The sequence below is a fragment of the Grammomys surdaster genome, unplaced genomic scaffold, assembly GCF_004785775.1.
Source record: "Grammomys surdaster isolate TR1022 unplaced genomic scaffold, NIH_TR_1.0 238, whole genome shotgun sequence".
In the NCBI taxonomy this organism is placed as follows: domain Eukaryota; kingdom Metazoa; phylum Chordata; class Mammalia; order Rodentia; family Muridae; genus Grammomys; species Grammomys surdaster.
Window position 1 is genome coordinate 962148 of NW_021604683.1, and position 13399 is coordinate 975546.

The window sequence follows — 13399 nt, forward strand, 5'->3', positions numbered from 1 at the left end:
GCGGGAAGCGCTCGGCCAATCGGCGCCTTCCATCCAGGCCACGCCCCTTACCCGCAGGCTGCTGTAGGCACACACCCAGCGCTTCTGGGCAGGGAGGCGTGCCTGTCGGGTCCACTTCCGATGACCCCGATGACCCCTGCCCTGTCCTCCTTAAGTCAGACGGAAGTGACGGGAAGGGGTCTATAGGGGTCTCCACCTGCTTTCCTAGTCTGAGACTCGCCCAGAGCGGTGACGCTGCGCTGTAGAGCCGCCTACCAGCAGGGGGCGCTGTGCCGCGCCAGTTCCACCTCGGGAGGAAACATGGCCTTTAGGAGAGGGAACCTGGAGTCACTGTGGAACTCCGCCACCCCTCCACTAGGCAGTCCTTATGCCCCTATGTCCCCTATGTCCCTGCCTTAGGGGCAGTGTACTGTGGCTCCTCCACTTTCCCTGTGCCCAGTCCTTTGACGAGTTTCACCGACGTGCGTGATGCTGCCTGCTTTGCATCACTGTGACAGACAATAACTGCTTTATTCAAGCCTTCGGTTAGCCTGTGACCTAGTGGAAGCCTGTGGCTCCGCGTGAGGAGAGTTAAAAATTGATAGACGGTGCCAAATCAAATCATTAGTAGTATCTTGACTCCTTATCTAACAAGCAATGGATATATATATATATATATATATATATATATATATATGTATATATCCATATATATGTATATATGTATATATATCAGATGATTTTTGCTAGGGTGTCCCTCAGTTGTGGCTGGTATTCATCAGACCCAGGTTTCAGGGTGTTTCCCTAGCTGTTCCTGGGGGATGAGATCTAATATCTACTTACCCCACGTAGAGCTCCAATGACAGCCCAAAGGCAGGGTTCCACCCACATCTAGCTTAGATAACAGCGCTTGCCCGGCTTCCTTACAGGATGCAAGTGACATCGAAGCAGTCGTATCACCGAATAACCTAAGCCCAGCATGGATGATTAATGACGACGATCCCATAGTCGCACCAGCAGAGACACTAGCCGAAGCAACCTTCCACCCCTTATACACTCTAGCAGCACCCAAGTCCGCGAGCCACATGCAGTTAGGGCAGAATTACATCTAGCTGGAGAGGGAGAGAATCAGCTGAGGGCCCAGTGACCACCGCAACCAATTCTATGAAGGAATGTCAATAGCCAACAGGTCAATTTTTCTCAGGTCGTAACAATAGTAACAGCTGCTCTCATAAAGATGACAGCTCCACGCATTTCTGATTTTAATATACTTTGGAATGTTCTTGAAAAATAAACACACACACACCTCAAACCAAAAAAATCTGAGGACCAAAACAGTTCAAATCACAGAATAAAACCTGTAGAGTTTCTAACTTTGGCTTACCTAGAATTACAAACATCATTCCAACTTTGTGCCTTGCTAAATTGAATTTTGAACCCACTCTTCACTGAACTGAGGGCCTCATGCATGGCAGACAAGTGATCTACCCTTGATTTATACTTCCAGCTTTCTTTATACTTTCTGCAACAGGATCTAAGGTGCACAGGTAGGCAACTTGAAATCCTCATGCCTCAGCTAGCTAAATAGTTGGAATTACAAGTCCGAGAGATCCTAATTTAAATATATATATATCATGAACAGTTGAGAGGCTTTTGGAGGGTGTTTCGGATAATTAGTTTTCAGTGATTTTTGAATGATTTATACACTTAAGTACTAACAGTATATAATACAACATGTAAGATCAGAGTGTGTCAACCTCATGACCAGAGACTTACAGCATCATTTACATGCTAGCTGGGCTTTCTTGTGATAGACTTACCATCCTCCATGATGCAATCTAGTGATTTCCCAACTAGCCGCTTCTTATAGAGACAAAATAACGTGTCTTTAAACAGTAACATGAAGGAACAAAGTATCTAAGTGGTTTTTGTTAACTTGACGCAAACCTAGATCTTATCCGGGAAGAGGAAATCTTAATTGAGAAAAGCCTCCAGAAGATTGTCCCCTAGATAAGTCTTCAGGGTATTGCCTTAATAAACAATTGATATGGAAGGGCCTTGCTCACTGCAGGCAGTGCCTCCTCAGACAGGTGATCTTGGGGTGGCTAAGAAGGCAGCTTCAGCAAGCTGCTGGGGCAGGGAGGAGAAAGTAAAGCAGTACTCCTCCTTGGCTTTTGCTACCGTTCCTACCTTGAATTCCTGCCCTGACTTCCTTCAGTGACCAACTGTGATGCAGGAGTACAAGAGGAAAGAAACCTTTTCCTCTTGGAGTGTCTTTTGGTCACGGTGTTTTATTGCAGTAACAGAAAAGTAAGACAACGCATTTAATTTTAACCCGAACCGTTTGTTTTTATTTAAAGGCTCTAGATCGTAGAGTTTGAAAGAAAACCTTATCAGTCATTATCAAAATCTGGTTTCCAGTCACAATTTTTCTCTGCAGTGCCAGAGATTAAACCTCTTGCCTTCTGTGTGTGTGTTAAGTCAAGCTAAAAGCTGTACCTCTCAACCCTTTTCACGTCCATTGTTCAAGTTCTTATTGGAAACAGGCTGTGGGCCATATCCCCTGGCAGAGAGTGCATGGAGCTGGATAGTCAGTTGAATGTTAAATCTGAGGCGAGCTGGCTGGGGAAGAGCAGGTGGAATTCACTTGTCTGAGCCTCGCTGTTCTCAGTTAGGAAAACCTGGGTTATTATCAACCAGATAGCACAACTAATTGACTCCCAACACACTGACTGAGATCATTGCCAAGCAAGTAAGACAGGGCACACTGAATGCCAGTTTTCTTCATCCACAATGTGTATGAGTTTATACTTTGCTGAAAGTCACAGTGCAGGCTGGGGTCCAACAGGAGTCACAGAGGACTATAAAAAAAAATACAATTGTCACTGCCCCTGAACTCTGACCTGTAGTATAATTAAGATATTTTAGTTTTTATAAACACACACTGTTGTACAAAACTATCCTCCAAGCCAGTCAGTGACCGAGTATATGAGTTTGGCTGGTCTGTTTGCCATAGCTGGGCTTCTTGACGGTTGACCTTTCCTTTTGGAAGGAGGGGGTGGGAAGGGTGACAGAAGCCTCCCAAGTGCAGCTGGCCTCCCAATCCAACCAGTCATGTATGCTATTCTGCTCCAATTGGAATGGCCTCTGAGTCTCTCTAAAGGGATAGAGCAGTGGTTCTCGACCCATGGGTCACAATCCCACAGAGGTTACAGATAACCTGCATGTCAGATATATTTACATTGCAATTCATAACAGTAGCAAAATTACAGGTATGAAATAGCAATGAAATGGTTTTATGGTCAAGGGTTACCATAACATGAGAAACTGTATTAAAGGTTGGAAGCATTGGGGAGATGGAGAACCACTGGGGGAAAAGAATAAGGGTGGGGAAGGGTTACGGGAGCGCACTCCATCTGCACAACCTTGGGGTAGTCGCCATCGCTGCTGGGTGCAGACCATCCACTATGGCTGCATTAAGTTCCCCCTACTCCTTCCTATAGCCCCTTACCCATTGCCCCAAAATAAGCCTAACGAACTCACTGGTTCCCAGAGAGAACTGTTGTAGTCGTACCTTGGCTTTTTCATGAGGTAGGAGGGGTGGGCTTTGTTTACATCTTCCCAGTGAACACACATTTTAGCAACACACATACAACTCCGCTGCTGATGCACAAGTCCCTCCTAGAAGGCCTTACCCAAGTCTGGGGAAGAATGAGATTTCCATCTGAAAGATCTCAACACCACGATGTTTCAAGTTTTGTCTTCTGGAATGAGGCCACAGCACACACCAGCTTGACCATCGGATGGTTTTGTATGTGTTCTTTAATATTCAGGTTTGAGTAAAACAATCAAGTGACAGGCAGTAAAACACAACTCAGCAAGTGCACAGTTACGGTCAGAGAGTTCACCCCGATTGATCTTTACAGCTTTTATTTATTTCATCAAACAGAATTATCACTAAGTTTTAAATTTCAAATTGTTGGTATGGCTTAAAAGGCACCTTCCGGTTTTCTTAGTTTTGATGATGCATCACTTACTTTTCTGTAACCAGAGCCTGTGGACAAGTGAGTACCTTTCCCATGGATCATAAAACTCTCCACACATTCTTGAGCATCAGTGCTCCCGAAGGAAGTTCCAACTTTACTTGAAGAGTCTGGACCATTCTCTTGCACTCTGGACAGGGTCCAAGGACAGAGCTGTCCTGACCCCCACTCCCACCCCCACCTTCCAGGGTTCGCTGACCTAATTGAACAGTTCATTAAGCAGTGGGAAATGCCACTGGGTTCTTCTCACTCCTGAATGCCAACACAGTGCAGAATCCCAACGGCCAAAGGCTGGGTGGCTTTATTATGGCATTTTAAAATCAAACTTAAACAAACTCAGTCCAGAAAGGTACCAGAGGAACCTAACACTGTTCATGGAATTTTAAAAGGCAGAAGTTTCAAGTATCAAAACCTAATAGGTTCCAGGGTAAAATGCATCTCCGCCATGCAGATTTAATGACTATCAACACTCATCCAACACTCACCATGAGTGTCACCAAGTCTGTCGCAGGACATCCACTGTCTCCAAAGCAAAAGTCACATCTTGGAGGTCTTGTCCACCTCAGTTCTATCACCTGCTGTCGGAGAGACCAAAGCTCAGCACCAAAAATATTTGCCAGCCTCTCCATGGGGGCATTAAGCAGCAGGGACCAGTGAGTAGTCTGGGCTAAGTTAGAGGTTTTGGTTGTTGTTTTGTTTTTTAAATTATGTAACAATTTAAAACTGGGAAATAAGCTCATAAAAAATGTCAGCAACTTTCCTAACTGAAGGCACAAAGAATAAAGTGGCAAGTATCTGTAAAACTTGACATAACAGTTCAATTTAAAACCATAAGGTGTATAAAAATCTGTGAGTTAATTTTTCCTCCAGTGACCTGGCTAATTCTGAGAACCACCCAGGTTCATTTGGAAGCTGACTTCCAAAATACGAACTCTGGAATCTTTCCATACTTAGAAATTAAAAAGTCACCTTTTTCGTGGAAAGGGCACGCCTGTCTGGATCCCTGTGGCCACTTGAAAACATAAATTACTTAAGGCAAGATCTTTTTAAAGGCTCAGGTAGTTTCAAACTTAAACAAACTAACAAGCAGACCCGGAACCAGACCAGTAGAAGACAAACGTGTGAAACAGGAGAGAAGAGAATGACCGTCTGGGCTAAGTTAAACGGTTGGAAGCTTTTCAGGCCACTCTTTCCCAGCTGTTGATGTGGGAGGCACCGCCTAACCAGGGCAGCCTTGAAGCCCAGAAATGGTTGTGTGATGACAGATGAGATGTAAGTTCCTTCGCTATTAATAGTTTCTACTGTTGGAGAGCTACAGAACTTGGCAAGCAAACATGGTCTCAGGTTTTCACCGTTCCAGGGCAGAAATGCCTCGAGGGACCATAATGCAGGCCACACTGTGTATTTTTACAATTATTACAGTGGCTGCAAACAGACAACAGGCCTTCTTTAAGCTGATTAAATCTAGAGTATTCCTGAGAAAGCATCCACCCCGGGTGGAAGGCTAACGTCACAATAATAAATAACAGCTATCTGTGTTTGGACAAATTGAGGAGACATGCAAAAGGCCTTTCTTGCAAAACACTGACCTGAGGCCTCCTGAAATTGAGGACCACAATCCGGTGCATCAACCCTCCCTAACCCTCCCCAAAATGCATTACACAGGCTCCTGGTCTTCTGACCGCCAGGCTCTCCAGAGAATTCACTAGGAGACAAGCCAGGCTATCGCTGCAGGGCTTCACAGTGAGAAATGAGGCCAGACCACTGGGAAGGAAGGATGGGTTGGGAGACAGCGGCTCCGAGAGAGCTGCAATGGTGGGGAAGTGATTGAAGGTCTGCAGAGATGGAAGCCTGCAGCTCAGATGAAGTGGATCCAGCTCTCCTCGCACTCCCCGCGTGGCATGTGCAGGGCATGACTGCGACAAGTAAGGCTATAGTCGCGACCATCATTGTTGTCCCAGTACTCGGCACCAGCCACGCCATAGCGCAGTGCGAAGTGTACCTGGGAGCCGAGCTCCAGCAGGAAGGGAGGCACTGGAAAGCCGAAGGCAAAGATGTCCTCGGTACCTTCAGCACCCGCAGGCCCTCTCCAGCGCGCCACTGCCTCGTGTGCGCTGCGCCAGCCAGAGAAGGTGTAGCGTACCGTCACCTGCTTCTCGAAGGCCACGTTGCGCACGCGCACTGTGCCGCTGATGCCCAGGTCGGAGCAGGTGACACGTTCCAGGCACACGAGCTGCCGTGCCAGGCGATCTCCGAAGCCCGGGGCTTCGATGGGCGGCGGGAAGTCGGGAACCAGGCACTGCAGTGTGAACTCCAGGTCCTGGCTGCTGCAGCACAGGTCCGAGTTGATGGCTAGGCGCGACAGCACGTGCAGCGGCACGGACGGGTCGTCGCCTGCGTTAAACACCTTGACCTGCGCCAGCTCCAGGCCCAGCGCGTCAGCGAAGCGCACCCGGACCTGCCGGTTGCAGCCGGCTCCGCACGCGGCGCCGGGGGCTCCCGCAGACTTGGCCCGGCGCTCTGGGGAGGTGGGCAGCGAGCGCGAGCGTCGTTGGATGATGGGCCGCAGGCGAGGGTCGCAGCCCGGAGGTTTGCAGGGTCGCCGATCCATGTCCGAGAGGCAGCTGAGGCTCCGGGGCGCGAGTTTCCGGGACTCCGGGGTCGAGGGCAGCAAGGCAGAGCCAGGAGCTTTTGACATGGCCCAGCAGGGTGGGAGTCACCGCCGAGCCACTGGGCGTTAGGGCTGGACAGCCTCTGGGAGCCCCGAGACACCGCACCCAGCACTGAGACTGTGCTCGCGGCCTGGCCCGGGTCTCAGCAGCGGGCCGTCTCGAGCGGCGGGTGGCGCTCTCCAGGGCGGCTTCCCGGGGCGTTCGCACTGCACGGTGGCGCCCGCTTCTCCCCTTCCTCCGAGCGCTTACGGGAAGGCCAGGGACCCCGCCGCCCAGACGCTCAGCCGCCCGCAACTTCTCCAAGCGCAACTTCCCGGCGCGCCCCCGGCGCGCCCCGCCCCTCGTGACGCCGCCCGCGGGCGCGTCCAGCCAGCGCGCCCGCCTGCCCCGCGCTCGCCCAGCCGCCAGGCGCTGCCCCACGCTGCCAGAATCGTGCGGCCCGCGACCACCCCCGCCCCCACCCTCCCGCCGCAGCGCAGCCGCCGCCCCCGGGAACCTCGTCACGTGCGTTCAGGCCGCCGAGCAGGTCTGCTGGGTTTCCTTGGTGCGTGTGCCTGCGCGCTGCACCCATCCATCAGCGTTGGTGTCTGCAGCAGCCTAGGACGTGCTGGGTGCTTGCTGCGGGGCCTTGGGCTGGAGGAGTACCGGGTGGGGGCGGGACAGAGCCCAGCCAAGATTGGCCTGGCGCAAGCTGGCCCTGGGACTATGGTGAGCGGCCAGTCAGCCAGCTCTGGCCACCTTTTTCCAGCAACCCGGACCAGGGGCCAGACCCAGGAAAGATTGCTGCTGAGGGAAGCATCATGCCCACACCTCCCCATCATGCTGTGCCTCCCTATTGGCCAGGCAGCCAGTTCCCCGGGGAGGAGGGGGTGGGGAGGGATGCTGCTTCCCTTAGCTGGGCTTACAGCCAGAGAGGAAGACTGGGAAAGGGGCTAATACCTGTGATGGATTGTACAGCTGCCCTCTGGCTCTTGAGGAGCATTTTTGTAGCCAGGATCTCTTGAGCTTTAGTTTTGCTGCTATGCAAGCTGAAGCTATACGCTCCACCCCCTCTCGGTTTGCCTTCCCCACTCCAGCATCCTGATTGCATCGTAGGCTTTTATTTCTCTGAGGAACTTCACACATGCGACTATGTGTCAGGTTTGTCAGGTAGATGAGGGGTCCGGATGGCACTACAAATACTAAAGAGTGCGCCTGGGTCAAGACATTCTGTCATAGTTTCTTTCCCACTTTGCCGCAGAAAGATCAGGGTAAAGATAGAGGATGGGCCAAGAACGATTTCTCCATCTAAAAGGAGTCAAGCCTGTCGGTTGTGAGGTAATTGACCATGAAGACCCTGTTATGATTTTTGTTATCTGCACATGCAAACCTAAAAGTCTTACATAATTACGGTGGGAAAGCCTAGGGTTGGTTCAGATATCTCCCATGATCACATCTCTTTTCTATTTGACGGAGACTGGGGAATGATGGGAAAAAAATGTTCAGTTTCCAGGCATGCTTTTTCAACAGGCCCCTCATAACAGGAACTATGACTGCACTTCATACTGAGACACCATATAACAGGCATTAGTATACTGATGATCTTTGAAATTTTAAAAAATTACATGTATGTGTATACACACGTGAATGCAGGTGCTCTGGGAGGGTGTTGGCCTGGAACTAGAATTACAGGCCTTAGTGAGCCACCTACATAGTGCTGGAAGCTAAACTGGGGATCCCTGGAGGGTCAGTAGCTCTTGACTCTGGAGCCGTCTCTCCAGTCCAGAACTGATGATTAGTGGTCTGGTATGACAGAGAAGATAGAAGAATTCAGGGATGCCCCTTCCCCTCCAGAGTTGTATCTCTGTGGGATCAGGGCCTCCTCATGCACAGTCTGCACTTTTTAGACTGTCTTGCAATTACTGGATGAGGGCATGAATGAATAGTCAGGGGGAGCTTTAGTGTAAAAGGCAAATTTAATTGATATTATTTCCAGGGAGTGGATATACTTGTGTATGGGTGGGGTTTGGAATCCGTTCACAGCACTCACTGAGTGGTCTTCTGCTTAACGGCCACCATGAAGGGGAAAAATGTGAGCATTCCAGGCACCATTGCTGGGCAGCTCACAACTGCCCGGCAGTGCTCACAGATACAACCCTAGCTCCCAGGGATCTGAGGACATCCACACTCACACATGCACACTCCTCTACCACATACAGATAGTCAAACTGTAAACATACAGTACCCTGTCCCCCGCCCCATTTCTAATTTCATAGTGCAGAATGCTGAGCCTGCACAGCCACAGACAGCTTCAAGGTTTTAGTGTGGTCCAAATACAGATGCCAAACATACAGAGCAGCTGGCGGGGCCAGTTACAGGCAGTACTTACCGTCAGTGTTCTGCTGTTTCCAGTTCCGGTGGCCCTTCAGCCTTTCCGAAGATAAGGGGAATAAAGAAGCCACCTCCCCAGCTGTCATCATCTGGCAGCAGATTGAGCAAGAATATTCTGAGTACTGCAGAGAAGGTGATGTAACTCCAAGAGAAACTCTTGCTTAGATTGGTCTCAGTACTTTCTTGCCGTATGCTTTAGGTGCGCGAGTCTGTGTTTGTGCGTGTATGTGTATATTGCGTATGATGTGTGTGTGTTCTGTTCCAATTATTTATATAACAAGTAATGATTTGTTTTATTTTTTAAAACCACTAGATAGGGTACCCCTATAAATATTTCCTTTGAAGTCCATCTCTGAGAACCAGTGAATTTATTGGGGTCACTTATAGGAACATGAGTAACTCAAATGCAGCCACATCCTCTACAGTATAAGGGACAATGCACTAAAGTAGCGTCCCTGGACCCCACCCCACCCCCAACACCTTCTACCTCCTGTCCACTCTACTGCTCCCAAGACCACATGCTGTTGGGGAAGTAGGCATGACAGGCTGCTGGCAAAGGCAGGATAGAGGGAGGGAAGGGGCCCCTCGGGTGGAGATCTGACTTTCCTCTCCAGCTCCGTCAATTGGGGAACGTTGATAAGCCCTGTCTTTCTAGGGTGTCCTGTGACTTCTTTCTGCTAGGGAAACTAGTAGGCCTGATCGTGCAGATATCTCCTGTGGATGATCAGCTGATCTGACTCAAGACAGTAACAGTCATGTCATGCCAGGAAGATGGTTCTGCTACTGCGGGGTGTGTGTGTGTGTGTGCGCACGTGTGCACTTGTGCACAGGCATGTGAGTTCACACAGTACTTTCTGTTTAGTAATCTGTATTTTTTTTTTTTAGACAACCCATCAAACCTCAGATGATGAGCAGCCCTGTGACCTCTTCAAGACGAGGAATAGGATGAGGGACTGTCATCAGAAAAGCAGGTAACAGGTTTTCACATCCTCTCTCGTCCTGCAAAAGGCAAATCCTTTGGTTCTCCCGAGTGAGCTTCACTTGTGCTTTGATTACAGCAGGGATGAGTAGACCAGTGTCTTCAAGCTTCATTAGCTAGTGTCAGTCAGCCACTGTCCATTGGCCTTCTCTTGTACAGAGGGGAGGGATGCTGCCAAAGGCTGGTGTGTATCATGGCAGCTGGTTGTGAACAACTTATCTTAGAGATTTGTTTATTTTTATTTTGTGTATTTATTTGTGTGTATTATTTTATGAGTATTTTGCCTGTGTGCACCTGTATACCTGGTACCTGGGAAGCCAGAAAAAGGCATTGGATCCCCTGGAACTGGAGTTAGAAGTGGGTTCTGGGACTGACCCAGAGTCTTCTGCAAGAGCAGCCAGTGCTCTAAACTGCCAAGCCATCTCTCCAGTCCGCAAATAAAAATGTTAACAGTTGTGAATTCCCAGTAACAGCCTGGCTGCACTGAACTAACACAGCCCATACTCCTAACAAGGGTGGCACTTCTTTAGATAATTCTTGAGTACTGTTGGGATCCCTGCACAAGGAAGATACTTCCAGGAAGTGCCTTTACTCACTTTCTTTCAGCTTCCAGGAAGTAACTTTGCTCACTTCCTCTCAGCTTCCAGGAAGTATCCTTGTCCACTTCCTCTCAGCTTCCAAGGAAGTACCCTTGCCCATGTCTCCCCATCTGACTCCTGTCATAAGGAAGCACTGTTACCTTTAGTGTGTATTTTGTGTGTATTTAAACCACCCTTAAAGAACGTGTGGTTGGGAAATAAACCAAGAAGAAGAACAAGCTGGCTGGCAAGACAGCCATATCTAGCTGGAGACATGGTTCATTGCTTAGGAGTGCATACTGTTCTTGCAGGGGACCCAAGTTTGGTTCCCAGCAACCGCGTTAGGTGGCTCACAATTCTCCTTAACACCAGCTCTAAAAGGATCTGATGCCTTTGGCCTGGCTCCTTTAGTCTCGTGCATATAAGCACCCACCTACTATACATATAATTAAAAATAATAAAAGCAAATGTCAAAGAAAGACTACCCATATGGATAAGCTCTGGGTTTGATTGAGAAACCCTGCCTCAGTGATTAGGTGGAAGATTAAGAATGATTTATGTCAGCTTTGAGCTTCACATACATGTGCACACATTGAACCTACATACATGCAAAAATATGCACATATGCGCACATTAAAACATGCATTATACCTATATGTTAAAACATGTATGTATACCTACACGTTAAAATATTTGCATACACACACATTAAAAAAACAGCGAAAAAATCTGCCAGAATTTTTAGGTAGCAGGAGTTAAACCTGAGGCTTTGCACATGCAAAAAAGATAAGCCATCACTGACCCACAGTCCAGCCTGCAAAACTTTTGACTTGACGTTGTATCTACACTTCCCCTAAATTTTGTCTACAAAAGGGGGCTGCAGGGTTTATGTCTGAATATTTCCCAAGATTGATTGATTGATTGATTTGAGACAAAGTATCCCTGGCTGGCTTTGAATTCTCAGAGATCTGCCTGTCCCTGCCTCCTAAGTGTCGGAATTAAAGGCACGTGCTTACAAGCCCAGCTGCATTTCTGAGTATTTTCAAACACTGTTGACTGCTACTAGAACAGACCAAGAGTTTTATGGTACATTTAAAGAATGATTTTTTTTTTTTAAAGTAAACCACATTGAAAAATGGTTAAGTTTTTGGATGTTCATTGTTGCCATTAAATGGTCTGTATGTATCCACATTTGGGGCAGTCATTCTCTACTGTGGGTGCCTAGAATACCGAAGGGAAACAGTGTTGCTAATCAGCTTCTATAAAGCACCTGGAGGGCTCACAGTCGGAACAACCCAAGTGCTAGCAGGGCCTTTTCTTTCTCTAGCCATCAATAACTAGACTATGGTTTTCCTTTTTTATAGCAGTATAGATGCTGGCTCATCTTGGACTCAAGTTCAGCATTCAAAGACTTCTTCAGGGAAAAGGCCAAGTAGACCGCAAGGACCCCATGTCTCTTCCCAGCTGAGGAGCAGCCTCCTTGGTATCTCCCAGCCAGCAGCAGATAAAGTCATGGAAACCGTTCCTGCCGAGGGAAGTCAGGAGCGGGCTGCGCTCAGCTCCGGGTATCAGGCTGCCTCTGGGAGCAAGCTGTTCCTTGATTTCCACTCCATGGAGATCATCAAGAGAGGTGCTGATGAGGACAGTGCCAGTGACCTGTCAGACTCAGAAAGAGTGCCCATCCCCTCTTCTCCATTCACGCCTCCAGACCTCAACCTCAGAGCCGAAGAGATAGACCCGGTTTCCTTCAGTCTTCACCCAGAGCCGAGCCAGGCAGAGTCTGGACACTCTTACCCTGACTTTCTTCCGCCTCCTTTCAATTCCTGGGACCTGAGGGATATGGCTGTTGTTCTGAACACAGAATGTAGGAGCGAGGCCCTACCTCGGGCCACAGGCTTCCTTGGGAAGTACATAGACAGACTTCTTCAACTAGAGTGGCTGCAAGTCCAGACTGTGCAGTGTGAGAAGGCCCGAGCCGCCAAGGTCAAGGCCCCTGGTGCCTCTGGGGTGCTGAAAAGCCCTGGACGGGGTAAGCTTCTTACCAGTGCCCTGTCTAAGCCCTTACCATCCCCAGAAGGGATTTCAAAGTCAGGCCCTTCTCGAAAGAAAGGTTTTCGCCATGAAGAAGCCCACCCATCCTACTATGCATTTGAGACTTTGCCTAACTCAGTGGATGGGCCTGGTCGGCCCAGGCTGTGTTCCCAGAAGCAAGCCCCCGAGTTGAGGATGGAGAAGAAGAAGAAATCAAGTAAGGGCCCCAAGCTTCAGCTCCGTGCTCCACCCTGTGCAGAGGGCAACCCTGCAATGGAAGCCAACGGTAACATCCGAATTCCCAAGCAATCTGCAGTGCTTCTGGACCAGATGGATTCCTATAGGGCCTCCAGGACACAGGCTCATGTGGACCTGAAGAAAAAGGGGAGTGCAAGTAACTGTGGCTATGCCCCTTCATCCAGTGAGAAAAAACTCAAAACAAACGGAACCAAGCAAAGCACATATAAGTTAAAGTGACCCCCCCCCCCCCCAGGTAAAGAACTATAAAGACCTGCAGATGTCTAAAAAAAACCTCGAGCTCTCCCCAACGTGGTGGAGAGCTTGAACCCATTTGTTGTAACTGACTCAAGCTGGCTCTCCATTACCACAGCCTGTCTCAACAGTTACTTTCTGAGGTCTCAGGAAGGCTTAGTAAACTGTTCTTTGTATAGACAGTCTTAAGCGTTCGAGGGCCCTGTAGGTAAAAATTAACCCAAGTGTCTATGATACAAAGGATTGAAACAGCAG

General features: G+C 48.9%; 2 protein-coding genes across 4 annotated transcripts; one reads left to right on the forward strand and one right to left on the reverse strand.

Moving 5' to 3' along the window:
• Window positions 1-5690: 5690 nt before the first annotated feature.
• Window positions 5691-6802, reverse strand: Ppp1r3d (protein phosphatase 1 regulatory subunit 3D). The gene has a single exon (XM_028774139.1). It carries the CDS (start codon window positions 6718-6720, stop codon window positions 5881-5883), a length of 840 nt encoding a protein of 279 aa, XP_028629972.1. The 5' UTR covers window positions 6721-6802; the 3' UTR covers window positions 5691-5880.
• Window positions 6803-8955: 2153 nt separating this feature from the next.
• Fam217b (family with sequence similarity 217 member B) lies at window positions 8956-13131 on the forward strand. 3 transcript variants are annotated; one of them, XM_028774154.1, is made up of 3 exons: window positions 8956-9197; window positions 10203-10227; window positions 11986-13131. In XM_028774154.1, the coding sequence occupies exon 3, from the start codon at window positions 12134-12136 to the stop codon at window positions 13127-13129; it is 996 nt and encodes a 331-aa protein (XP_028629987.1). In that variant the 5' UTR covers window positions 8956-9197; window positions 10203-10227; window positions 11986-12133; the 3' UTR covers window positions 13130-13131. The 3 variants fall into 3 exon arrangements, with proteins under 3 accessions (XP_028629987.1, XP_028629985.1, XP_028629986.1); XM_028774152.1 differs by lacking the exons at window positions 8956-9197; window positions 10203-10227 and adding an exon at window positions 9954-10035; XM_028774153.1 differs by lacking the exons at window positions 8956-9197; window positions 10203-10227 and adding an exon at window positions 9970-10035 and having other exon boundaries at window positions 11989-13131.
• The last annotated feature ends 268 nt before the right edge of the window (window positions 13132-13399 follow it).